Genomic DNA, 24,505 nt, shown 5'->3' with positions numbered 1-24,505 from the left:
CCGGCCTGAGTACCAAAGATGATCTAAAGCACGCCCTAGAGTCGTGGACAGAAACTGGGGTCGCCGGACCCTCCGACCAAAGCAGCATCACACCAGAGGGGAACGCCACGGCCCCCGAGGAGCGGGGAACGGGCCCCTCGCAGGAGGAGATCCGAGAAAGAGAAAGAACCAGATTGCACGAGTTGGAAATGGCACGACTCAAGATGGATGGGGAACTCAAGTTAGCCGAGCAGAAACTCAACCTCGAGCACATGCGGCTCCGAGATGAACGAGAAGAGAAGCAGAGACAGAGAGAGCTGGAGGAGAAAAAAATAACGCTCGAGCACGAGCGCAAACTGGCGGAAATAGAACTTCGGAAACAGAATAAGGAACTGGGGGTGCCTGAGCGACCACACACCCCGGGGCCAATCGAGAAAAAAGTCCACATCCCCAAGGATGTTGTCCGCGAGTATGTCCGAGAAGACGACATACAACAGTGGTTTAAAGCCTACGAGATCGCCATGACCTCCCACCGGATCGACCGGAGTGATTGGGGAGCCGGACTTTGGGGGAGGTTTATCAACGAGGGTCGCGATGCCCTACTGCAGCTCCCAGATCACCAAATGTCGTCCTACGACCACATGAAGGCTGCCCTCCTCACCCGCTACGGCCTCACACCCGAGATGTACCGCCAGAGGTTCAGAGATTGCACCCGGATCCCAGGTACAACTTGGGTAGAATACGTGAACTATTTCAGCCGTGCCTTCGAGGGTTGGATAAAGGGGAGCCAGGTCACCACCTACGAACAACTCTTTAACCTGATGGTATGGGAGCACCTGTCGAACAACTGCTTCGTCGAGCTCAGGCAGCACCTCCTCGACAGTAAGCTGACTGACCCCCGGCAGCTCGCCGCCGAAGCTGACCGATGGGAAAGCACCCGAGTGGGCCGGAGGGGGCCACACGAACAGAACAGAAACAACCAAGGCCAGCACCGTCCTCGGGGAGGAGGAGGGGGCCAGGGGCGAGGGAGAGACGCCTTGCCCACAACACCCGTGGCCAGCACCCCGGCTCCGGCCGGTCGGGGCAACCCCCCGTGGCGTCCTGGGGTCCGAGCCAACGTCACGTGCCACCGATGCCAGCGAGTCGGCCACTACGCCAATGACCCGAGCTGCCCGCAGAACCAAACACCCAAGCCCCGCCAGGTAGCTGCCGCCGCCCTGGGGGAAGAGCGATCATTGGAGGAACCAGAGGAGTATGAGCCGGCCCAGCAAGAGTGGGAACCGGCCGCCATGGTCCTGGCGTGCTTAGGGGGAAGAGACATGGTCCCGCGGGCTCCCCTACCCGCTAACACCAGGAAATACGGTCAGTGGGTGACCATTAATGGACAGCGAGCCGAGGCCTTGCGTGACACAGGCGCCAGTGTGACGGCCGTCCGCTGTCACCTGGTGAAGCCCGAGCAGATCCTGCCGAACATTCTCTGCCCCGTCCGCTCGGCAGACAACTCTGAAAGTATGTGTCAAATGGCCTGCGTCCCATTCGAATGGGGAGGGGTCTCCGGCCTGTTGAAGGTGACGGTCCGGGACGATGCCCCCGTGGACTGCCTCCTGGGGAATGACCTCGAGAGTTCCCCGTGGGCCACCGTTGAGAGAAGAGAGCACCTGGGGATGCTGGGCCTCCCGGACTGGGCCTGCATAACCACCCGGTCCATGGCCGCCCGTGCCGTCCCTCGATCAGAAGAACCAGAATGGCCAGCACCTCCGCCCCCAGTCGCCCCAGTAGAAGACAACGACGAGGCCAGCCTCCCAGACCCGACGACCGAAGGGGACGCGCAACCCCAGGACCTTCCTGACCTGGCTCAGTGGCGTCAAGAAGGGGGGCCCACCCAAGAACAGTTCCGCCAGGAACAAAAGACCTATCCCTCCCTCGAGGGACTCCGCCAACAAGCCAGCGCCCAGAACGCAGGGGACTCCACCGGAACTCACTGGGTCTACTGGGATAACGACCTGCTATACAGCGAGCAAAGAATCGCCGAGCTGGGGGCCGGTCGAGTACTGGTGGTACCTCTCCGCTTCAGAGACTTTCTGCTCAACCTGGCCCACGATGTCCCCCTGGCTGGACACCTGGGCCAGGATAAAACGTACAGCCGCCTAGTGACCCACTTTTTCTGGCCGAAAATGAGGAACGACGTCCTGAACCACTGCCGATCTTGCCCCACATGCCAAGCCAGCGGGAAGAGTGGTCGGAAGCTGAAAGCCCCTCTGCAACCCTTCCCTGTGGTCACCACCCCGTTCGAGAGGGTGGGGATAGACATCGTGGGGCCTCTGGACCCCCGCACGGCACAAGGACACAGGTTCATCTTAGTACTGGTGGACCATGCCACCCGCTACCCCGAGGCGGTGCCCCTACGGACCGTGACAGCTCCGGTGGTTGGCCGGGCCCTAATGGGGATCTTCTCCCGGGTAGGCTTCCCCCGAGAAGTCATCAGCGACCGAGGCACGAACTTTATATCCAAATACATGAAGTCCCTCTGGCAACAATGCGGGGTCACCTACAGATTCACGACCCCCTATCACCCCCAAGGGAACGGACTAGTGGAGCGTTTTAACCGCACCCTCAAGGGGATGATTGGGGGATTGGAAGAGCCCCTCCGTCGCCAGTGGGATGTACTACTCCCGTGCCTCCTCTTCGCTTACCGAGAAGTTCCCCAGAAGTCCCTCGGTTTTAGCCCTTTCGAACTCCTGTACGGGCACCCTGTGCGAGGGCCCCTCAGCCTAGTAAAAGAAGGTTGGGAGATGGCCCCCCTAAAGACCCCTCCAGACGTCTTCAAATACCTCCTGGCCCTACGCAATCAGACCCGGCGCTTCAGAGAGATGGCCAAGGCGAACCTCGAGGCCAGCCAGGAGGACATGAAGAAGTGGTATGATCACAATGCCTCCTCCGTTGAGTTCGAGCCTGGACAACAAGTATGGGTGATGTCCCCCACCGAACCATGTGCCTTGCAAGATAAGTGGACGGGGCCCTTCAAAGTGGTCGAGCGCAAAAGCCCCGTCACTTACCTCATCGACCTGGGGACCTCCCGGAACCCCCTTCGGGTCCTCCACACCAACCGACTCAAACCACACTTTGTGCGCTCAGAGCTCAGCCTCCTGATGGCTACGGACAGTGGGGCAGAGGAAGACTCCGAACCCTTCCCGGATCTTCTGAAGGCTCAGGAGAATGACGGCTCCGTGGACGGGGTCCGGCTCTCTGACGCCCTCACTTCGGAGCAACGCCAGGGCTGCCGGAACCTCCTGCTGCAGTTCGCTACCCTGTTCTCCCTCACCGGGGTCACCCCTTGGTGTTTGCACGACGTGGACACCGGGGACAGTCCCCCTGTCCGACACCGGGCCTACCGCGTACCAGATCGGGTACGGGCCTGCATACAGGAGGAGGTGGCCAAGATGCTCACAATCGGGGTCATCGAGCCCTCGGACAGTCCCTGGGCCAGTCCGGTTGTATTGGTCCCCAAAGCCGCTGCCCCCGGCACCGCACCTGAACTGAGATTCTGCGTCGACTACCGGGGCTTGAACGCTGTCACCCGGACCGACGTTCATCCGATCCCCCGAGCAGACGAGCTGATCGACCGGCTGGGGGCCGCCCGCTACCTCAGTATCTTCGACCTAACAGCGGGCTACTGGCAGATCGGCCTCACACCCAGGGCTCAGGAACGGTCAGCCTTCTCTACCCCCGATGGCCACTACCAATTCAAGGTCATGCCCTTCGGCATGAAGAATGCCCCCGCCACGTTTCAACGCCTCGTGAACCAGGTCTTGGCGGGGCTCGAAGAGTTCAGCGCTGCCTACCTGGACGATATCGCTGTATACAGCCGCCACTGGCCCGACCACCTCCGTCACCTCCAAGAGGTCCTACAGGCCCTCCAGCGGGCCGGCCTCACAATTAAGGCCGGCAAGTGCCAAATTGGCCAAGGGTCTGTGACCTACCTTGGGCACCAAGTGGGAAGCGGGCTGGTGGCCCCGCTACAACTTAAGATTGCTGCCATCCAGTCCTGGCAGCCCCCCGTCACCCAGACCGAGGTCCGAGCCTTCTTGGGGCTCACCGGCTACTACCGGCGGTTCGTGAAGGACTACGGCAGCATCGTGGGGCCCCTCACGGGTCTCACGTCCAAGAACCAACCGAAGCGGATTAACTGGACCCCCGATTGTCAAGCGGCCTTCGAGAAGCTGAAGGCCGCCCTGTGCACCGCCCCTGTGCTCCAGGCCCCCGATTACAGTCGGGAATTCGTGGTACAGACCGACGCCTCCGACCACGGCATCGGAGCCGTCCTTTCTCAGCTAAACCCCGAAGGTCATGACCAGCCGGTGGCCTTCATCAGTCGACGTCTCCTGGCCCGAGAACAGCGCTGGAGCACCATCGAGAGGGAGGCCTTCGCAGTGGTGTGGGCCCTCAAAAAGCTCCGGCCCTATCTCTTCGGTACCCACTTCCGGGTACAAACCGACCATCGACCCCTGCAGTGGCTGATGCAGATGCGGGGGGAGAACCCAAAACTCTTGCGCTGGTCCATTTCCCTGCAGGGAATGGACTTCACTGTGGAGCACCGACCAGGCCAAGACCACGCCAACGCGGATGGCCTGTCCCGCTTTTTCCGCCTCGACGAAGAGAGTCCCCAAGGAGATGGGTGACTCTCCCCGCCTTCAGCTGGGGGGGACGCATGTTGGACAGGCCACACGAAGGGCTTGCTCCCTCCCCGCACGACAGGGCCCGAGCTCCGGCCCACCAGGCATAACCCACGAAAAGCACCTGTACCCCGTCTCCCGACGGATCTTCTGCCCTCGGACCTCTACTCATCACGGGGCCCAGCCCCACCGGCTCCCCCGGCCGGTTCAAGCCGCCATCTTGGGCCCTGCACCACGAGGCCGCGTGGCCTCGCCCCGACCCTAACCCCGGGCCTGGCCGGCCCCGACATCCCGGCACCACCATCCACCCGGGAGGTGAGCGGACCACTTGGCAGGTCAATGGGAGGACGAAGTGTCAAGAGCTCTTCCCCCGCCAGGTGCCGATCGCCTCCAGCTCCCCCAGGCGCTGGCTCCACCCCCTGCTGGGTGTCTGGACACCTTCATCCCGGGCCCTCCGACCTCCAAGTGCGAGGGTCCGGACATCAAAGGGCGCCTGCCCTATAACTGGGGCAACTCCGGAGCAGGAAGGCAGTTGTATCCTGGAGTCGAGAGACACCGAGAGAACTCAGCCTTGACGGACTACTGGCGCTGCCGTAGCCCGCTCTTGTGAACCATCGTCCTGCCTGCTGGCGCTGCCGCGGCCTTCTGCAACCTCCATCCTCGTCGGGACCTGCTGGCGCTGCCGCGGCCCGTTGTAACGACCATCCTCGTCGGGACCTGCTGGCGCTGCCGCGGCCCGTTGTACCGACCATCCTCACCGGGACCTGCTGGCGCTGCCGCGGACCGTACATCGACCATCTTTCCGGGACCTGCTGGCGCTGCCGCGGACCGTGTACCGACCATCTCGACCGGGACCTGCTGGTGCTGCCGCGGCCCGTACCAACTAAGCCACCAAGCTCGAGGATTGTGAGCTAGTCATCATCTCATCCGAACTACCTGACTGGTAGACAGACTGTCCCGCTACCCCTTACCCTGCTTTGAGAGGCTTGAATCGAGGGGACCCCTGAGTCCAGACCTCCTTGTACCATTCAACCGTACCTTAAGAAGTGCTTATAAAGAACACTGAACCTTATCCGTGTGTGGTATCTGTCTGTGGGGGGGAAGTTACTTGTCTGTACGATCGCTGGAGACGGCTCTCCCCGGAGACCTCTCCTCCTGTCCCCGGCCGACCCTCCCGGTCCATCTACCCTTTCTAACAGAATGCTAGGTGCCTATTCGCAGTATATAGTTGAATCGGTGTTGAATATAACTTGCCCTATATGCGAACTGTTGTGTGAAGTAAGGTGAAAGGCATGGACGCTGTGGTGAGGTTATGCATTAATTGATGCAGTAATAATCGTACACCTGCACGCCCCATTGCTGCATCATGTTTGTTGTGTGCACTGCTTTAGGTGGGAAGGAGTTGAGCCAATGATGGGCGAAGCAGCACCCCACGCATCTTAGGCCTGACGTAATCACCTAACACCTCCTAGTCAATATTCAGCCTAGACAAACACCCGGGAGTAAATAACGGTACATACATTCGAGTCGTTCGGTTGTATGGAACTCAGTAGATCAAAATAGCCATGCCTATAAATCAAAACCGAGGCACGACCTGGCAAAATATGCACACTTGCGCCCATTCCCTCTTAGTTTATTATGCTCGCGTTATAGTCTGTTTTTTTATTTCTTCAAGGCAATGATTCACCACACGCTCCTGCTGGCTCTTATACACGCCCCCCTCCCCCCCCCCCTCACCCAGCCAGCAAGCGGGGACCTCCGGTCTGTGATTCCCACTATGAGGAGGAGGGGTCTCGGCGCTGCTCGCATTTGAAGAGCTGCATTGCAGTGAGAGGAGACTAATTGAAATTCATCAAAGGAGAGGACTTGGGGGGGGGGGGGGTGGGGGGGGTGGCACGCGTAGGGGGGGGGGGCACAGCGAGTCGAGTGGGATTGATGCATCGGGGTATGGGCCCCCTACACAGGAGATGGGGTGCTGGCACAATGGAGTGATGGGGGGCTGGCACACTCCAGCACGGTGTCGTGGAAGGGGTTCATTATCTGAGAGTGAGAGGCAGCACACAGGGAGCCATGCCGGGCTGTGATGTCCCCTCTCCGCGAGAGCTTGTAAGGTCGGTGAGCCCAGAGCACTGACAATGGAGACACGGCGAGTGAGCAGAACTCTGTGGAGAACGAGGGAGGGAGTGCAAGGCGAATCAATGGAGCGCGCGCCCCACGAAGGAACAAAGAAGAACACAGAAAAATATAAGCAAGGAAAGACAGAATAATAGATACACCGCAACTGAATAAACGCAGCAATAGAGTATTAAGCAGCTCCTCCGAAAGGAAATAGAAAATGGGGCAAAGAAAATCACCGAAGAACATACGTGTATGAACGGCAAAGGCAACATAATAAATCAGAGGTAAGTAAGCACAGAGACCACGAATGACTGCACTGCAAAAGGAACAGACGCGACAGACGAACAGAGAAAATGAACAGGAGAAAAAATGCACAGCAATGGAAAGCAGCCACTGCAAAGGAACACAGCATAGAAAACAAAAAAAATACAGAGGTGGGGGCAAATGTAGAGGCAAAACGCCCACTCGGGGCTAATAAGCTGCCCCAAAAATAACCATATGAACAAGTACACCTATCATAAAAAAGCTTACAGTAGATTGACGTGTACACGACAAAGTAATACGTGCACACAGTAAAGGAAAGAGCAAAGAAAATACGTAACTACACAGCAAATAAGCAGACATAGAGGCAAGGCAAAGATATAACAAATAGGCAAATCGGAGACGAACACTGACCATAGACCAAGTGAACAAATATAGCTCAATGCACACAAATGCGAAGCAAACACTACAGCCAGCGAAGTACACAAATACAATGGAATATAATAACATCACAGCACTAGAAGGAAAGAGCTCAGATCAAGAACACAGAGCAAAGGGGCTAATAACCCCGAAAGTGGACAGATGTATAGTAAATTGACAAACATATCGACACATAATACAGCAGAACAAATACACTGGAACACATGGCTGAAAATGAACCCTCAGAGAGCAAGGTAACACATGCACGAACACGATGAAGTGCACAACAAAAGAATACATATGTTGCAAAGGACCAATTACACAGCAAAGGCACAAACTTAGGGCACTCGAGCAAGCGAGGGGACATATGCACATCAAATGAACAAGCTGAAAGCGCGGAAATAAATGAAGAGGAGCAGAACTATGCAGCAAAGCAACACTAGAACACAAAATGAGCAAAACACGGAAAAGAAACAAATGCGCAGTAGATGAACATGTACACCGCAAAGGAAGGCAACTGAACCGAGTTAAAAAAAAAACTCGAGTTAGAAGCCGCGTCGTGCGTGAAAAACTGCGCTGCCATTGTTCCCTGAAAAATACCCTCTTGAAAAACTTCCACACAACGGGCTCGCAAAGATATGGCAAGCTTATCAAAGCATGTGCCGGCCTTTTGGGCGAAGTACGTCATTTACATATTTCCAAGTCCAGTTTTCCATGCAGTGATTTTTTGTCTCTTCCGCCCAAGGCATCAGGGGACCAACCCTTTGGCAAAAGTGCCTGCGTGCTAGGGAAGTCTGATCGACCGTGTCTAAGGTCTATGTGCAGCGCCATAGAAGAGGCTAAACAGGCTCACACATTTATCCTTTTCTACGCAATCTTTTCTACGTCAAACACACGCCCAATAACACAGTGGTTTTTAATGTAAGTTTTCGTGTACGCAAAGCCTGTGCTCTGTGCCAGTGTGGCCGTATGCATAGCGTATATGAACGCCCGGAATGCATATAGCCCCTGTAGCCTTGAGGACGCCAGTGTGATGTACAATATTACGTTATACGAGTGTACATATATACATATAAATGGTGTGTGTATTTAATGTAGCATGAAAGAAAACGTTTTTCACAATTAAAAAAATACAGTCTGTTCTGGGAATGAGTTTGTGTATGTATATATATATATATATAAAACTCTTATTTCTATGACTATAATTTCTCACTGACAACTTTAAAGAGCATCTCCGTGCTGCTGCTGTGTTTCCAACCTACAAGAACAATGCAGGTCGCCAGGCAACAACATGATTGAGCTGCTGAAATTTGAAAACACTCAGATACATAGAGCCTTAGATCCTGGGAAAAGTAATTGAATAGACCAGGGAGTAATTATTTTTAAAGTAGCTAGGTATTGCTCAATTTCTGCAAAGTGAGTGTTCTTTTCAAATGTTGTCATTCCTCTTTTCACTAAGAAATAAACATTCACCCTTTCCTTAAACATAAAAACATTTCCATTTAACTGCTATGTAACATAATATATAGTGAAACATACAATATATTGTGATATTGTTCACTCCTTTGTGGTGTAAAAGATACCATAATTCCTTAAAAATGTTGCGCAGTGCTGAATGTGACTAGGTTAAGCCTGGGCAAAGCACTACGATATGCTCGCGTAGTTTGCGAAGTTTGCGCTACTGCGCACGACGCGAATTGCACGTAGCACAGTGCAAACATGCATAGCGTTGCGTAGTGCAGCGATCATTTTTTGCTTGCTCGCGGTCCTTAACATCAAGTTAGCGACCGCGAGCAAGCAAAATGGCATCCCGGCGAGACTTTTTCCTTGTTCGCGATCAGCAACATCAAGTTGCCGATCGCGAGCCTGGAAAATAAACATCCTGGCGAGATTCTCAATGCAAGGAGGTCAGGTTTTTCATTGCGAGTGGTCGCGTATGCAAGCGACCGCTCGCGATGAGAAACTACCAGTCCGCGTTGAGAAAGCTGCCGCTCGAGTAAAAATCTACTCGAGCGGCAGAAAACTACAGCTCGCACTGTGCAAGATGCCGTTTTCAATGATTGCACAGTGACGGATGCTTGTCCGCACTGTGCAATCATTGAAAACGGCATCTTGCACAGTGCGAACAGGGTACTACGCAGTTCGCGAAGTGCTACTCGTAGCTCGCGTAGTGCGAAGTGCACTTTGCGTAGCTTCGCGTAGTGCTACTTCGCAAACTACGCCCAGGGTTAGACTAGGTTGTGATGGAGAACCATGAAGGATGCTCCTAGTCTAATGAAGGGGATTGGTACTGGCATGACACTGTCTCTCTTGATGGCCAGAGAGAGTCTTTTAGTCTTTAGCATTGTTGGTGATCTGGCCGTATCTCTCAACACTACTGAAATGGGGGGAGATGGAAGCCATGAGAAATTCTTATGGTCTGGTAGTTGTGTTTGGTCCCTGATTCTCTATGTCAACCTGGGTGGCAAAGACAGGGACTTGTGTGAGTGTCTCCTGTTTGGTGGTTCTGCTTGGCAAATGTCTCACTGTGGCACTCTCCTTTAACAAATTAACTGGTTAGCAGTATAAGGTTCACTTGTTTTAGTGGCTGTGTCTGGGATGTTGATTGTGTATCTCTGACCTGATGACTAATGCGTCTACGGTGCTTTCTGTTTGGCAATGTTGTCTGGAGTTTTGTAGTAGACCTCAACATCCTCCCTAGGCAAGGATAGTAATTGTGTGAAGTTCTTCTGGTTTGCTGGCTGTGTGTGAGGAAGTGGGAGCTCTGTGAGGTTGGCCAGGCCTGGTGGTTTTGTGAATTTCTGACAGTGACTATCTATCTTCATGGTACACAATGGGGAGCTGCATGAGGTCTTCATTATTGGTTGGATGTGTATAGGGTCTGGCATTGCTACTGATCGTTTTAATCATCACATGGATGAGGAGCTGTCTTCTGTTAGTCTGGGGGTGATGTTTGAGGTTTGGCACTGATTCATAGTTCTTCAGTGGCTCGTATAGGGGATCAGGCTGAGACCATCTTCCTCTGTGCCACGAATGGGAATCCATCTGAGGTTTCCAGAATGGTGGCTGTGTATTGGTATGGCTGAGAATCTCCCTTGAAGTCTATGGCTGTGCAGCTGCCTGAGGCTTTCCTATTATGGTAGGTATGTTTGTGTCAGACTCTTGCTCTCTGCCTCGATGTTCAGGGATAAGAGTTGTGTGAGGTTTTCCTGGTCTGGTGGGCTTGTGTTGTCTCTGGCTATAAATCTCTCAACTGATGGGAAGGGGTGTTCACTTTCGGGATTTGACAGGATCTCGTGCCCTTCATGGTCAAGGATTCAGAGTCATCTGAGGGTCTCTTGATTTAGTTGTGGGCCTGAAAATGTCTCAGTGTGTCAGTGACAGGGTTCGGCTGCGTATTTCTGAATCAGTAGCCGTAGATTGGGACCCATGTGAGGTTCGCCTGGTGCGGTGGCTCCCAGTGTGGTTGGAAAGTGGCCGTCCAACTATGATGGCCAGAGAAGGGGATCTAAATCATGTTCTCTTTCTCTGGTGGTTGTGCTTGATATTGCGATGTGGGTCTCTCCATTAACAGTCTGAGATCCATGGATATGTGAAGGTTTCCTGGTCTGGTGTTATGCTTGGACCTAAAGATGTCTATTTCTTCTGTTTGTCAAGTATGGAATAATTGTGAGACGAATGTTGGCTAACTCCGGTGGCTGTGTGTAGGATGTGGTTTTGAGTCTCTCCCTTCATGTTTAATGATGGGATGAATCAGGAGTTTCCCTCGTTCTAGTCATTGTCTGGGTTCCGGCTAAGGTCCTCTGGCTTGATAATGCAGATGAGGACAAATATGGCGAGGGGTGCATGTTGTTCCCTTCTCGTTGTCGTGTTTGAGTTTGGATTATGGTTTCTCTCTTCATGAAGTGGATAAGGACGAGTATTCGCATGGGAGGTGCGGAGGCTCTCTTGTCCTAGTCATTGTTTTTTGGGGGACGGCTATGGTCCGCTCTCTTAATGAAGCAGAGAAATATGGGGAGGTGCGTGGAGTTCCCTTGTTCTAGCCTTTTGTTTAAGGTTCCGGCTATGATCCTCTATCTTCTGTCGTGTATGAGGACCAGTATGGGCATGAGGGGTGCATAATGCTCTCTTATCCTAGTCATTGCGTTTTGGGGTGCGGCTAGGGTCCTTTTTCTTGCTGAACAGGATCAAGGCTAGAATCGAATGAGGGGTCGTTTGGTTTTGCTCCTACCACCCAGCATTTGATGCCACAGCCCCAAGTTCTTCCTACCTGGCTGGAGATGAGGTCCTCACACACAGAAAGGGCCATCTGAATGGCATTGGGTTTGTGAGTAACTGAGGTGGCATTTAGTCGGATTTTGTAAGTCCCATGTCTCTTGTTTGCTTGATTCACAGCTTCTCTGAAAATCTGCTCATGTTTTTTCGTGCTCAATACGGCCCCAATGTTCACAATTTTGGGATCGCAACCAGCCCGAGCAAAGGAGAAAGAAAAGAGCACCGCTAGAAGGAAGAGACGCATCCTGTCCATGGGCTCCTCAGAGCCAGTGTGAGACAGGTCCTCCTCTGAGGGTCTCACTCGGAGTCAGAAAGTGCCAGTTCCTCTTCTGAGGGTCTCATTAAGAATCAGACCGATGCAGGGTTTCTTCCGAGCGCCTCACTATGTGCCAGAGAGAGGTGCGTTCTCACAGAGGGTCTTCTTAAAATCCACGAGCAACTAGGTCCTTCAGTGAGGATGTCACCAAGAGCCAGAGAAAAAGAGAGACACACAGGTCCACCACCGATTGTCTCACTCAGAGCTGTTAGTGTGAGCTCTGGTCCTTCTATGAAAGTCTCGTCCGAATTTAGCCTATGGCTGCTCTGGCAGTCTCGCCGTGGGGTGATGCAGATCTTGCTTTGAAGGTCTCACTTAGCATCAGGGCGATCCCAGCTTCGGCTCTAATGGTTCCACTCTGCCAGGTGGGCTCGAGTGCCGCTCTGATGGTCTTGTTCGCATTCCGGGGAGCCCGTGTCCTCGCCTACGGGTCTCAGTGCTGAAGGAGGCCAGACTGGAGGTCCCTTGGGAGAGGAAGACTGTGGGTCTCGCGGGTGCGCCCCTGAACCAGACTTCTACCTCTGACGTCACGGGCTGTCCACTGGCCGTCCTGCTGCCCCTGCGGCCTCCTGCTGACCATCAGGCCCCGTTGCCCGTCAGTGGAGCTGCTGCCTCCTTGGCTCCTGTCTCCAATCTTCAGAAGATGGCTCCTTTCTCTGCATTCAGCTGCCTCTCCCACTGGCATCAGATGACGATACTAGTGACGGATTGTGCGGGGGGCATACTAATGAGGGACTGGGTCTAGGTGCCGACTCCGTGTAAGGAGCCCGCAGAAGGTGTTGTTGAGGCCAATAAATGCTGGTCCTTAGAAGATTTCAATGTCCAAGGTTGGCCATACAAGAGGCGCCGTTTTCCATACGTGCTGTGCTCCCCTATGAGTTCACTTGGCTGGCGTGAGTCGGGGTAGTCCTGCTGCTATCCACTGTGCCCGTGTGGATTTTGTGGTATACGGGCACGGAGCCCACTTCAGCTGGCAGTCCTTTCCTGCGTCTTGTAGATGCCGTTTTTCTTTGCGCACGTTGGTTGGACAGCCCTATAGAATGGGCACTGCTCGATATGGATGCCGTCCCTCTATAAGGAGCCCGTAGCGCGGCACGTGCGAGTGGAAGCCGCGCGCGGAGGCGGTATCGTCTCAGTGTCCTCAGTTCCCTATTGCGGAGGTCCCTATACAGAGCCGAATCCGCTCCTGCTGTCCTTGCGGCTCTGCGTCTGGCTGGCTCCGGCGCTGTCCTCGGTGCTGATCTTGAGGTGCTGGACAGGGCGCTCGGCTGCTCGGCAGCTTGGTTCCTCGTCAGGCGCAAACCCCTCTGACTCGTTGGACGCCAGGCTTTCAAGGCACAAATAGGACAGGTTCCGCCAATGACGGAGAGCTGCTGTGCCTATAGGGGTTTCAGGCGCTGAGCGCACAGGGAGCAGGACCCCTAGGGAGATAGTATTCTTTATATTTTGGGTTTTCAGAAACAGATAAGTCAGGCAGTGAACAGCTGATAGCTCCCCGAAGCGAAAGCTGGCGTGGCGCTGCGCTGGAATGACGCGCTGCTGTCTCCTGGGGATTTAGAGCGACGATGGAATGCCTCTCTACATCAGCTTACCAGTAGCCTCTGTCTGCAGCCTCCTGTATAACCCCCACCCCATCTACTGAAGAGCCCCTCCAACACCGATCTGCTACTGGAGAACACTCCCCCTTCCCCCCGCTGCATGCCACAGACTCCCGCAAGCACCTCTCAGAAGAGCGCGAGGGCTCCCAGAGGCAGGTGTGAGAGTTTTTTGCTTCTCTGTTCATTCAACGGAGAGCCTCTGTCCAGCTCTAACCTCAGACATCCCTACATTTCGGATGTGGTACATATGTTCTGTTGGGGGTGGGGGGGGGGGGTTCGGGGGTTTTGCTGTGTGACTGAAACAGAGGCTGGGGTACGACTTCTCAGCTGCTTCTTACAAACAGACCCTTGTTTCCAGGACTGATGGAGTCAGCGTCAGTGTTGGACTAAAATCTCCATTCACTCACTAGTGCCACCTCGATTCTGTGATGGAGGGCGCGCTAGGAGGGTGCCATGAAAGCGCCAAGAAGTCCAGAAGAGGGATGCTCGATGCTGGAACCCCGGGGGCAGTATTAACTTAAAGCAAGCTTCAATGCGCTCAACGTGCCCTCTATCGCTCACACCTCAAGGTGAAGCCGATGCCACATTTGTATTCAGTTAATTCATTGTGGCCATGCGACGGAGCCCCCGTCCCGAGGCATCTCATTCGCACGCAGGGAATTAATGCCGACACATTTACAGACAGTGCAAGCACTTAGGTTTCATAAACAAGTCACAACCATTTGGGATAACGACTCATCACCACGGGCCTCCTTCTCTTCTGCTTTTTGGAGCTGAGTGTCAGCAATTTCTCTCATTCCTGCTCTAAACCCCTCTAGACTCGCAAACTAACAATAATCATTCACACATTTACTTGCCATATAAGTCTAGGATCTAGTCTTGCCTAGAGGGTCTTAGATTTATAACTACAGTGTCTTCTCCGGACTGTTTCAAAGGCAAAATTCATTCTTACACGTGGAACAAAAACGCTACTTAACCTGACGGATTGACTGACGGGCACAGCCTCAGACATGCAAAGCAACCACACAAGGGTTGTAACGCACTCCTTACAACCACACGACGTGTCACATCAACCCAGGAACCTATCTGGCATCAGCAGTCCAAAAAACAGAGGGCATTTTCTAGTTTGCTGGTAACAAAATGTCTTTCCAAAACCAATCCCCAAATCTAGCTCTCAGATTTCATTTGATTAGCACCTTAATGCCAAATAAAAAAAATAATAGAATCATTATTGATAAAATGGGATGGTTACCTAGTGTCATTTCACGTACAATGAAAACGCAAAATGGAATTATTTGCAGGAAACATGACTATATTTATAAAATATGAACGAACTTTTTAATTACAACTCTACTGGTGATTGGGTTCGCTTGCATCCCGCAATATAATCGCCAGCCCATCCAAGAGGGGGAGTGAACCCGTAAATCAATTAGTTACTCATGGAGATCTTCTGTAAAATCTAAGACAACTATTAATCACAAGCATATGGGTCGTTGTGTTCACTTACTCCCCACAAAATAATTCCCTGCCCATTCAAGAGGGAAAGTTAGCCCCTCAACCAATCACTGACACGCTGGCATTACCCACGAGGTCTTCTGTAAATCTAAGGCAAATATGAAACACAAGTATACAGGTATTCGTCTTCGCTTCTCCGCACAGTATCATTCCCAGCCCAGCCAGAAACAAGAGTTAACCCCGGTAACAGGTGCTAGCACTTCGGCAAAGGTGATTTTTCAAGTCTTTGGATGCAAGGTTCTTGCACTTTACACCCTACTTATTGTGAGATTCCTGACCGCACTAAAACAACAGGCAATAGCCGCACGGGCTGGTCAGATGCCTGCTTTATTGGCCACAGTGCGAGAAAGATATATTCTGTGATGGTACAATTCCGGCCGGGCACATGCGAATAATGTGCTCCACTCTTTCTCTTGCTTCTCCGCATAATTGGTGCATTTGCTGGCCAGAACATTAAAAATGCCAGGCTCCCTCGAATTGTAAACTTGAGCTGACGTATAATAAGGCTTTGTACCAGCACTACATTGATGCAGAGAAGAGCATGCTATGTACATCCTTTGCAAAACGTGTCTTGCGCTGGAAAGGTGCCATTTTCACAACGCAAAACGATTTGTGCGGCTTTGCATGGCTTTGTGTCAAGGAGGCATTACATGCGATGGACCGAGGCAAACTACCCGTAGGTATTCAAAGAAAACCCAATCTACGAAGATAGTTAGATCGAGCTATGCACCACAAACTATCAGGGACTGGAAGCAGACATAAGCAACAGGGAATTCATGGATTCCCCTGGAAACCAGTGCAATGCTTGCACGCTTCAGGGAGCAGCATGCATGGGATGCAGCGGATTCTTCTGTGTTCGTCGACACCTTGGAAACTGTACTGCAAGTGCATGTTTTCAGTATAAACCCTGTCCTAGACGCTCATCTCTGCACCATGTTGCGAGTCTGTGTGTTGCACAAAACTGCCTGATTGTGTGCCAGCACAAAGGATGACAACAGCGGCAACAAGCTAATCTTAGACTCTGTGCAGTTTTCTCCTTCATGCAATGCAGTGCTTCAAAATTTACAGAGAGTGACCGAAAATGAAATGAGGGAAACCAGAATTTACTTCAGCTGTTAGATACGTTTAATAACATGCCCTTTGGAATTACCACCTTCAAAATCTATCCAAAACGAGGATTTCCAGATCCAACCTCTCTCCCACCCTTTTCAACTTATACATGGAACCACCAACCTCTTCCTTGCGCAAATCAAACATCTCAATCCACTTATATACCGATGCCATACAGCTAACTATGCACGAGAATCTTCATCCCCAAAAATATAACTACACTGGGAACAGTGTTACATGATCTAGAATCTGGGATGTCCCAGCACAACCTAAAACTAAACTCTCAGAAAGCAGAATTCCCTGGGATCTCAGCTCCAACAGCAACACATCTTCACAAACCTGGCTTGACTCTTCCAAATGCTCTCAACAGAGAACCCTCAACAGCCAAGGTTGAACAATCCCTGGGTTTCAGCCTGGACAAGGACTTAAATCTTCGCTCTCACATCAACACCGTAGCAAGAGGTGCACAACGCCAAATCAGACTTCTCCGAAAAGCCAAACCTTTCATTGCGACAGACAGCTTCAGGACTACAGCACAACCAGTAGTGCCATCGAAAGGTGGCCAACAAAACAGTCTTTTAAACAGACATTCCCAGAAATCAGCTAGCCCCTCCAAGAGCAGCTCCGAACTCTGTGTGCCTCGTATCTGGCGCCAATAGACAAGACCACATTACTCCCAAACGGACCACCCTCAACTGGCTTTTGGTCGAAGCAAGAAACCTTTTCAAACTAGCCTGCATTAGCCACAAAGCCCTTCACAAAGTCACTCCAACTAACCTTGCATGTCAACTTATTGTCTCAGGAGGATTCCTTATGCTTAGAAGCACTAACTCCCAGGTCCTCTAATCAGAAATCACTCACATTGAGAGCAGAAGAGAAGCACCACTCCCAAATCTAGATTTCCGCCCCGCCAGCAATAAGAACCAACGCCTTTCTCACCTAATTCAAGAAAAAGTCCAAACACTTGCTAGAAACTACATTCCTACATCTTTGAGCTGCCAAACTAAGCTCACTCCACTTGGTTAAATCAGATCACTGAAGCCCTATCGTTTTTGTTGTTCAACGATTGTAAAGCACTTTCATCCATGATTGGTTTGCACTATATAAAATGCAAACAAACAAATACAATAAGAAGTAAATAATGTATTAATCGTCCAGCAATTGTTTAATTTAGCCTGTGTTAATTCACTCTGCTCAGTCCAAGGTTCTAAACCATTTTTCCTTATCAGAGTGTTCAAAAACCTGAAAGCAGATGTAACCGATACATGTTAGCAATTTTATTTAGCCATCTACTGCCTTTATTCACTGCATCATGACCTGCATGATTTGATTGTCTGAGACAGCTGAATAACGAACGAGCCCCAGCTCCAGGTGAAGGGAAAATTGTAGGGTTGCATGTCTCAAGTTCTGTAGTTTGCTGATGTACTTGATAATGTATCCTATCTTTTAATTAATTTACCACAATAAGTGGCGCCCCATATAAAACAATTCGAACTACCTTTGCCTTTAAATGCCACCAGTGCATCATTAATCAACCCCTCTCAGTAGCAAGCCTTTAATATTGTTGGTTCATCTACTATAGTCATACAGTGTTGCAGGGGATTGGGAAGGTGGTCTTAAGCTCTATCTGAAGACCTACTGGAGCATAGCTAATAATGCTAGGTCGTCAGAGCAAGTCAAACAATGGATGGTACTCATATCCAGACTTAAAGGGTGGCTACTGGAGCTCTGAAAGGCAGTGGGGAGATTGGCAACAAAGGCAGAACAAGATGGTATCAGAATCCTCTTTGTTAAGGACTGTTTCCCATATGAGCACTAGGCAGAATCCTCCGTTTGTTATTGTGCTACTCACACGGATGTCTTGCTGAAGTTAGATGACCAGATTTATCAAAGTGTGCTCAATAGCAATTTGCAGAGGAAACGAATGAGCCATTTCTCTGACTGCACACTTATGGAAAATTCACTTTTAATTCAAGTCATTGATTTATATTCATGTTGGTGTGCCGAGTGCATGGGTTTGCCAGTCTGAGACCTCTGTTCGAAAGTACTACAAGCCACCTTTAGAATTTGAGTCGTGTCCCCTCCCGCGCAACAATATGCTGTGAATTCTTGAATTTTGTCCTTATATGTAAATATCTTCGTGCATATCCTCAATATATAATAATCCAAACCATGTATTTACTAGTTAACTTCTCAGCTATTCAACTGGCGTTTTTAGGTGGCCACTAATCCAATGGAATGCACAGACACTAACTCCAGCCCCTCCCTCACTAGAGCGCTGCTTGCAGAAGAACAATTCCCAAACAATGCTCTTGTAAATATTCCCTGTGGAAGTAACCCCATCAACCTCTTCGCTAGGAGGCTAGTAGTTCCTAGTAGTGTCTGGGGGACTGTAGTGCCAGAGGTGCGTCTCCTGAAGGACAGTTACTGTTTGTCCGCACACGTTGGGAAAAGACACAGATATGTTCCCACTCATGCAAGTTTCCTAAAGACAGTGGTGGCCTCTAAATGTCTTATTGCTTCTCTCATTCAAGCTGGGATTCTGACAGAAACATTCTTGTTCTGCTCCCGACTTCCCTGTTCCCTTCTCGATCTAAGACAATTACTTCAGGCCTTGAATTCACTGATAAATAACATTCCACACATCCTCATTATAAATCAATCAATACATCTTTATTCGATCTATTAAATACAGATCATAAAAGCATAATTAAGATAATCTGGCTCCAAAAATACACCAATTCATAGCAACATAAGGCCCTATACCAGCTAAAATTACCTAAAAGTTACATAAATAATTATTTAAAAGTTTTAAAACATACAGTAAGAACAAAAGAACCTGAGGTATTGTGTACATTATGTTCCGCATACAAATACATATACATAAGGTTACACGTTATCTATATATATTTTTTAAAACTCTTTTTATTAACATCACTCATTTTACCATTCATTTCCGGACAGTGTTCATACAGCATGTAAGGGAATAGCAGCATACAAAACAAGTTAAAACATACGAGGACACAAGTGGGACATCCAAGTGTTGAAGTTATGCCCCTGGCTCTCTCTCTGTTGCCCTGTATTTCAGCCATGGCCCCCAAACTTTCTTCCATTTCTTAGTACAACCTCTACTCTTATAAATAGTTTCTTCGTCCGTCTGGCACCAATCTAGGTCTCGCTTCCACTGTTCCCACAGCGGAGGTGCCTGCGACCCCCACTCACTGGCGATGTTCCTTTTTGCTACACCCGCTGCCATCGCCAGCCAAGTCTCGATATATCTGGACCAATCAGTGTCACCCTTGACCATTAGCAGCAACCACCTGGGTTCCATTGGGACCATTGAACCCACTACAGCAGACATCGTGTCCATGACCCTGGCCCAGAAGGGAACTATTTCAGGGCACTCCCATAATATGTGGTAGAAGGTGCCTTCCCTTTGTCAACCCCGTGCACTAAGGGCCGACTGGCTTCTTCCCCAGGCATATAGGTGTGTGCGAGGGTAGTAGATGCGATGTAGAATTTTGAGCTGTACCAACCTGAACCGAGAACAAATTGCTATTTCACGCGGGCTCTGCAAGGCGTCCTGCCAATCGTCGTCTTCCAGGGCACCGATGTCTCTGACCCACGCCGCCCGGAGCGTCGCCAAGGGGTCCGGCATATTGTTTATGAGTTTGCGGTATATGGTGGATGTGGGCTTTTTCTAATATAGGATCCAGAAGCAGTCTATCCTCCATCAGGGAATACTCCAGGATTGTCGTGTCACTTCTTATGTGTGAGCGCAGGGCATGAGTGAGGCATATGTAATTATAGTGTTGTGAGTCGTGAAGGTCATATTCCTTTTTGAGGTAAGCGAAGGATCGGGGGCGTCCCCTTTCCAGACGTCTCCCAGATACTCAATGCCGATGAGTTTCCATCCCCTGAAGCCAATCAGTCGAGTCATCTCTGTCAACTGATCCCCAAGCCATAGAAGCGTTCTACCCGCCAGGGAACCCATCCACCCCAGGAATTTGTTTGCCTCCCTCCAGCATTGAACAACCACCCCTGTGTGGGTAGGCCATTCCTTCCGCAGCTTCCGGGCATAGAGCAGTGGCTCGCAGTTTCCTCCCGGCATGACCATCCGGTCGACTCTATAGGCCGGTTCCGACCCATCTGTATATACCCAATCATTAACTACCTGTAGCTGCGAGGCCCAATAATACAATTTGACATCAGGGAGCGCCAGCCCCCCATCATATACCCCTCTTGTCAGCTTGTGAAGTGCTATCCTCGGGTTGCCGCCATCCCAAAGCAGCGTCCGTAACGCCTGTGATGTTCGAGTAAATACCCCCGGAGTAACATGATACGGTGTGTTTTGTAGAATGTAGAGGAGCCTCGACAGTGCAAGCATCCTAAACATTGCAGCCCGGCCCATGAGGGAGAGAGGCAGTTATCTCCAATGGCTCACGTCGGACCCGAGGCGCGTTAGTTGGGGCTCCAGATTCCTGGCAAAGAACTCTCCCTTGTCTCTCGTAACATATATCCCCAAATACTTGAACCCGTCCGTTGCTACTGAGGCAGGACACCTAGTCGGAATCCACGGGGGGGAGACCAGAGAGTGGAAAGATCACTGACTTCGCCCAATTAATTTTGTAGCCCAAGTAACTGCCGAACAATTCAAAGAGGTGTAGCGCCTGTGCTATCGAGTGGTATGGTCTAGCCATGTTTAACACAATATCATTGGCGTATAAAGAGATACGCTCTTCCCACTCATCGGTCAGCGGCAAGCCCCAGAATGACCTGTCTCTCATGATCCAATGAGCCAACGGCTCTAGGGCCAGGGCAAACAGGAGGTGGGACAGGGGGCACCCCTGTCTGGTACCCCTCTGCAAAGGGAAGGCTCTGGACACGGCCCCACTAACTCTCACCCTTGCCACAGGCTGCTCGTAAAGAAGACGCACCCAACTACAGAAAATCAGGCCGAAGCCCAGTTTCTGGAGCACCATAAACAGGTATGGCCATTCAATACTATCGAATGCCATTGAGGCGTCCAGCGCCATCAATGCTGTCTGAGTGTTCCCCACATCCTCTGTCATATAAAGTACCCCATAAAGACGACGTAAGTTGTGACAGGTGCTCCGGTGTGGCATAAACCCTGATTGGTCAACGTGCACCAGGTCTGGTAGAACCGATATCAGTCTATCCGCCAATGCCTTGGCCAAGACCTTGGCCTCTACATTTATAAGCAAAATTGGCCGGTAAGAAGAGCATTGGTCTGCCGGCTTCCCAGCTTTATGCATAACGACAATCGTGGCCTCCCGCTGATCGAGCGGGAGCCTACCCATCTCTCGCGCCTCCGATTACATCTAAAGGAGGGGGTTAATAATGATGTTTGCCTAACGTTTATATAGCTCTACTGGGAGCCCGTTTGGTCCCGGCGCCTTCCCGGACTGAAGGGAGTTGAGAGCGTTCCCCATTTCTTCCCCGGTGAAGTCTGCCTCGAGACGGTCTCTTTGGTCATGGGACAACCTGGGCAATGCGAAGTCCTGTAAAACGCCGCACAATCGTGTTCAGTTCTGGTGCAGACCGGGGAGTATACCCCTTTGTAGTATGACGCGAATGCTTCCACTATGTCTGTGTTGGTGGATACTAGGGAACCCATCCCGTCATGCACCTCAGCGACCCAAGAGCGCTTCCTATCTCGCCGCTCGAGCCACGCTAGTAGCTTCAGGGCCTTATCTCCCACGTCATAAATTCGGTGTTGTGTGGCGAGGGAGTAGGCGCGCACTTCTGTCTCCATCAGGGCCCGGAGTTCCCTCTGTTTGAGCGTTTGAGTGCGGCGGAGGTCAACCGAGGAGGTGATGTTAACATTTCGTTCGAGCCTCTCTATTTCGCATTCTAGCTGGCTGATCCGCAGGGACTCTTCTTTCTTTTGGGCACCTATCAGAGCCTGTGTCTGCCCTCTCAGAACCGTCTTATAAGCTTCCCAGAGCGTGATATGGGACTCGACCGAGCCCCGGTTTTCTTCAAAGTAAAGCTGAGAACCCTCCCGGGGTTTGTCTCCTATGGTCTCTACACGGATGCGCCATGGATCTATCCTCGGCAAGGACGCCCTATTGATCACTGGAGTGATGCTGACTGGGGAGTGATCAGAAATTCCCCTGGCGAGAGTGTGAGGTTCAGCAAAGTCTCCCAGCTGATCAGTGCGCGTGAAAAAATGGTCAATTGGGGAAAATGACCCGTGTCGGGCAGAATAGAATGTGTATTGTCAGTGTGAGGGATTGTGAGAGCGCCACAGGTCACTAAGCCCCATGGCAGTAGGAAAACCATTCAGCCCCCACTCCCCCCTAGAACCCCGTCCACTGCCAGAACGGTCCAAATAAGCGTCCATGACCGCGTTAGTGTCCCCACCCAGCAGGAGGACTCCCTGGGGAAGGTCCTCCAGGAAGGAGCCCAGTCATGTGACAGTCGAGGAGTGTAGACCTGGTGGAATGTAGCAGGAGCAAAGGACCATGGTACGCCCATCCCATCCCACCTGCCCGCAACTGCAACCAAATATCCCGCATCATCTATCCATGTGCCCGAGACGATAACAGGCAGGGTGTTACGAATTAGAATACCCACCCCCCAAGAGCCAGACGTGAACCCTGAGTGCGCCACCATTTTATAGCCAAAGCGATCAAGAGCCTTGCACCTATTGCCACGCAGGTGCGTCTCCTGAATGAGGACCACGTCTGGTGAATGCCTTTTTAGGTGCTGTAGCACTAATGTACGTTTAATCTTGTTGCCCAGCCCGTTCACGTTCCATGTCCATATTGTGATGTGTGCTGGGTCACCCATTTGTGTCATAGAGGCTCCTCCTTCTCAGATATTCAAAGTCCCCCACTGTGTTATGAGGCAGATTCCCACATGCTAAAGAACAAAGCTGGTATTGAGCAGAACATCCCTTCCCCTGAAACCAACCCCCCCCAGCCAACACCCCCCTCCCTGCCTCCCTGCTCGGTGGGGCCCCAACCTCCCACCTTCCAAACTTGCAGAGTGCCTGCCGGCCCATCAGCCCACAATCAAACTTGAAGAGGGAACATAAACTTGCAGTCAGCTTGAAGAGATATACTTGACTTACGGATGGCTCACCCGTGTGATAATTATACTTAAGCAACCCTACACCAACTCCCCGGTCCCACCCCACCCCCCAAACTCCTGGCTGTGATGAGCCAACTTTGTGAACATTACATCATTATAACGATACATCTCATTACAAGGGAGTTTGAGCTCAATATCCTGAGATATTCTTCAGAACGTTTTCACTGTCCTGGAACCAGAGACCATGCAGCCCCCCCCATCTCTGGAAAAGGGAGCCACCTTGAGTAGAAACCCAGTCCCCAGTTACTTGATTGCACTCCGTTCACGTCCCGGCTGCCCAACACTGGTCTCTCTACGCTCATTGTGTCACATCCGTTTTAGCACTGTTCGGATCTGCACGGGCCCCCATTTCCTGCCTACTGTCCGCCATCCCTCCAACCAGTCACTGGCCCCTTCAGGTGTCTCAAAAAATTACACCTTGCCCCCATCCAGGATCTTAAGGCGAGCGGGAAAGAGCATCATATATTTCACCTCTTGTTCCCTGAGGGCTCTCTTTACACCTTTGAAGGACCTTCGCTGGCGCTGGACATGGAGAGTGAAGTCCGGTAAAAAGCGAATTGTGGCATTTTCAAGCTGTAGATCACTAGACATCCGCGCTGCCTGCAAGATAGCATCACAGTTCCTAAAGTTCAGGATATGGGCGATGATAGTACGTGGGGGGGCCACGGGCTTAGGCTTTCCCCCCAGTGCTCGGTGGGCCCTCTCAACCGAGAAGACGTTGGACAGGCGCTTTGGCTTCAAGTGATTTAGAATCAAGTCCTCTATGAACCAGTCCGTGGGCGGCCCCTCCATTCCCTCCGGGACCCCACTACTCGGATGTTGTTGCGCTTGGCGTGCCCCTCCTGATCTACCAGTTGGGCGTAGATATCGGTTTGGTTTTTCGTTAGGGTGGCAACCTGGTCCTTGAGTCTTTTCGTTTTCGATTGGAGACTCCCAATGCCAGTTTCAGCCAGCTTTTCGGAGATCTTTCTAAAGTCCGAACACAGAAGGTTGACCTCCTCTGTAACCGAATCCAGCTTGGGCTCCAAGGTTCCACGCAGCTCCCTGATAACCGCCATTATGTCTCTCAGCAATTTGTCCGGGCCATTGTCTATAGGGTCTCCCTGCTGGCTTCCACCCGG

The 24,505-nt window shown here is 51.5% G+C and overlaps 1 protein-coding gene across 8 annotated transcripts in view; it reads right to left on the bottom strand.

The window, feature by feature from the left end:
* The window catches only part of GRIN1 (glutamate ionotropic receptor NMDA type subunit 1), a 697,943-nt gene extending 684,288 nt beyond the window's left edge, over positions 1 to 13,655 (bottom strand). For 4 of the 8 annotated variants that reach the window (XR_014962874.1, XM_085610053.1, XM_085610057.1 and 1 more), the window contains exon 1: positions 11,722 to 13,654. Coding sequence is in view for 7 of the 8 variants with exons in the window: in XM_085610053.1 (XP_085466179.1) it covers positions 11,722 to 11,979 (258 nt within the window). In the remaining variant the exon portion in view is untranslated. Of the gene's footprint in view, positions 1 to 11,721 lie in introns of all 8 variants that reach the window. The other 4 variants (XM_085610050.1, XM_085610052.1, XM_085610055.1 and 1 more) reach the window with 2 other exon arrangements.
* Between the last annotated feature and the right edge of the window lie 10,850 nt (positions 13,656 to 24,505).

The sequence above is a fragment of the Triturus cristatus genome, chromosome 1_2 (genome assembly GCF_964204655.1).
Source record: "Triturus cristatus chromosome 1_2, aTriCri1.1, whole genome shotgun sequence".
NCBI classification, from domain to species: domain Eukaryota; kingdom Metazoa; phylum Chordata; class Amphibia; order Caudata; family Salamandridae; genus Triturus; species Triturus cristatus.
This window is presented reverse-complemented; position numbering and strand designations above follow the sequence as displayed.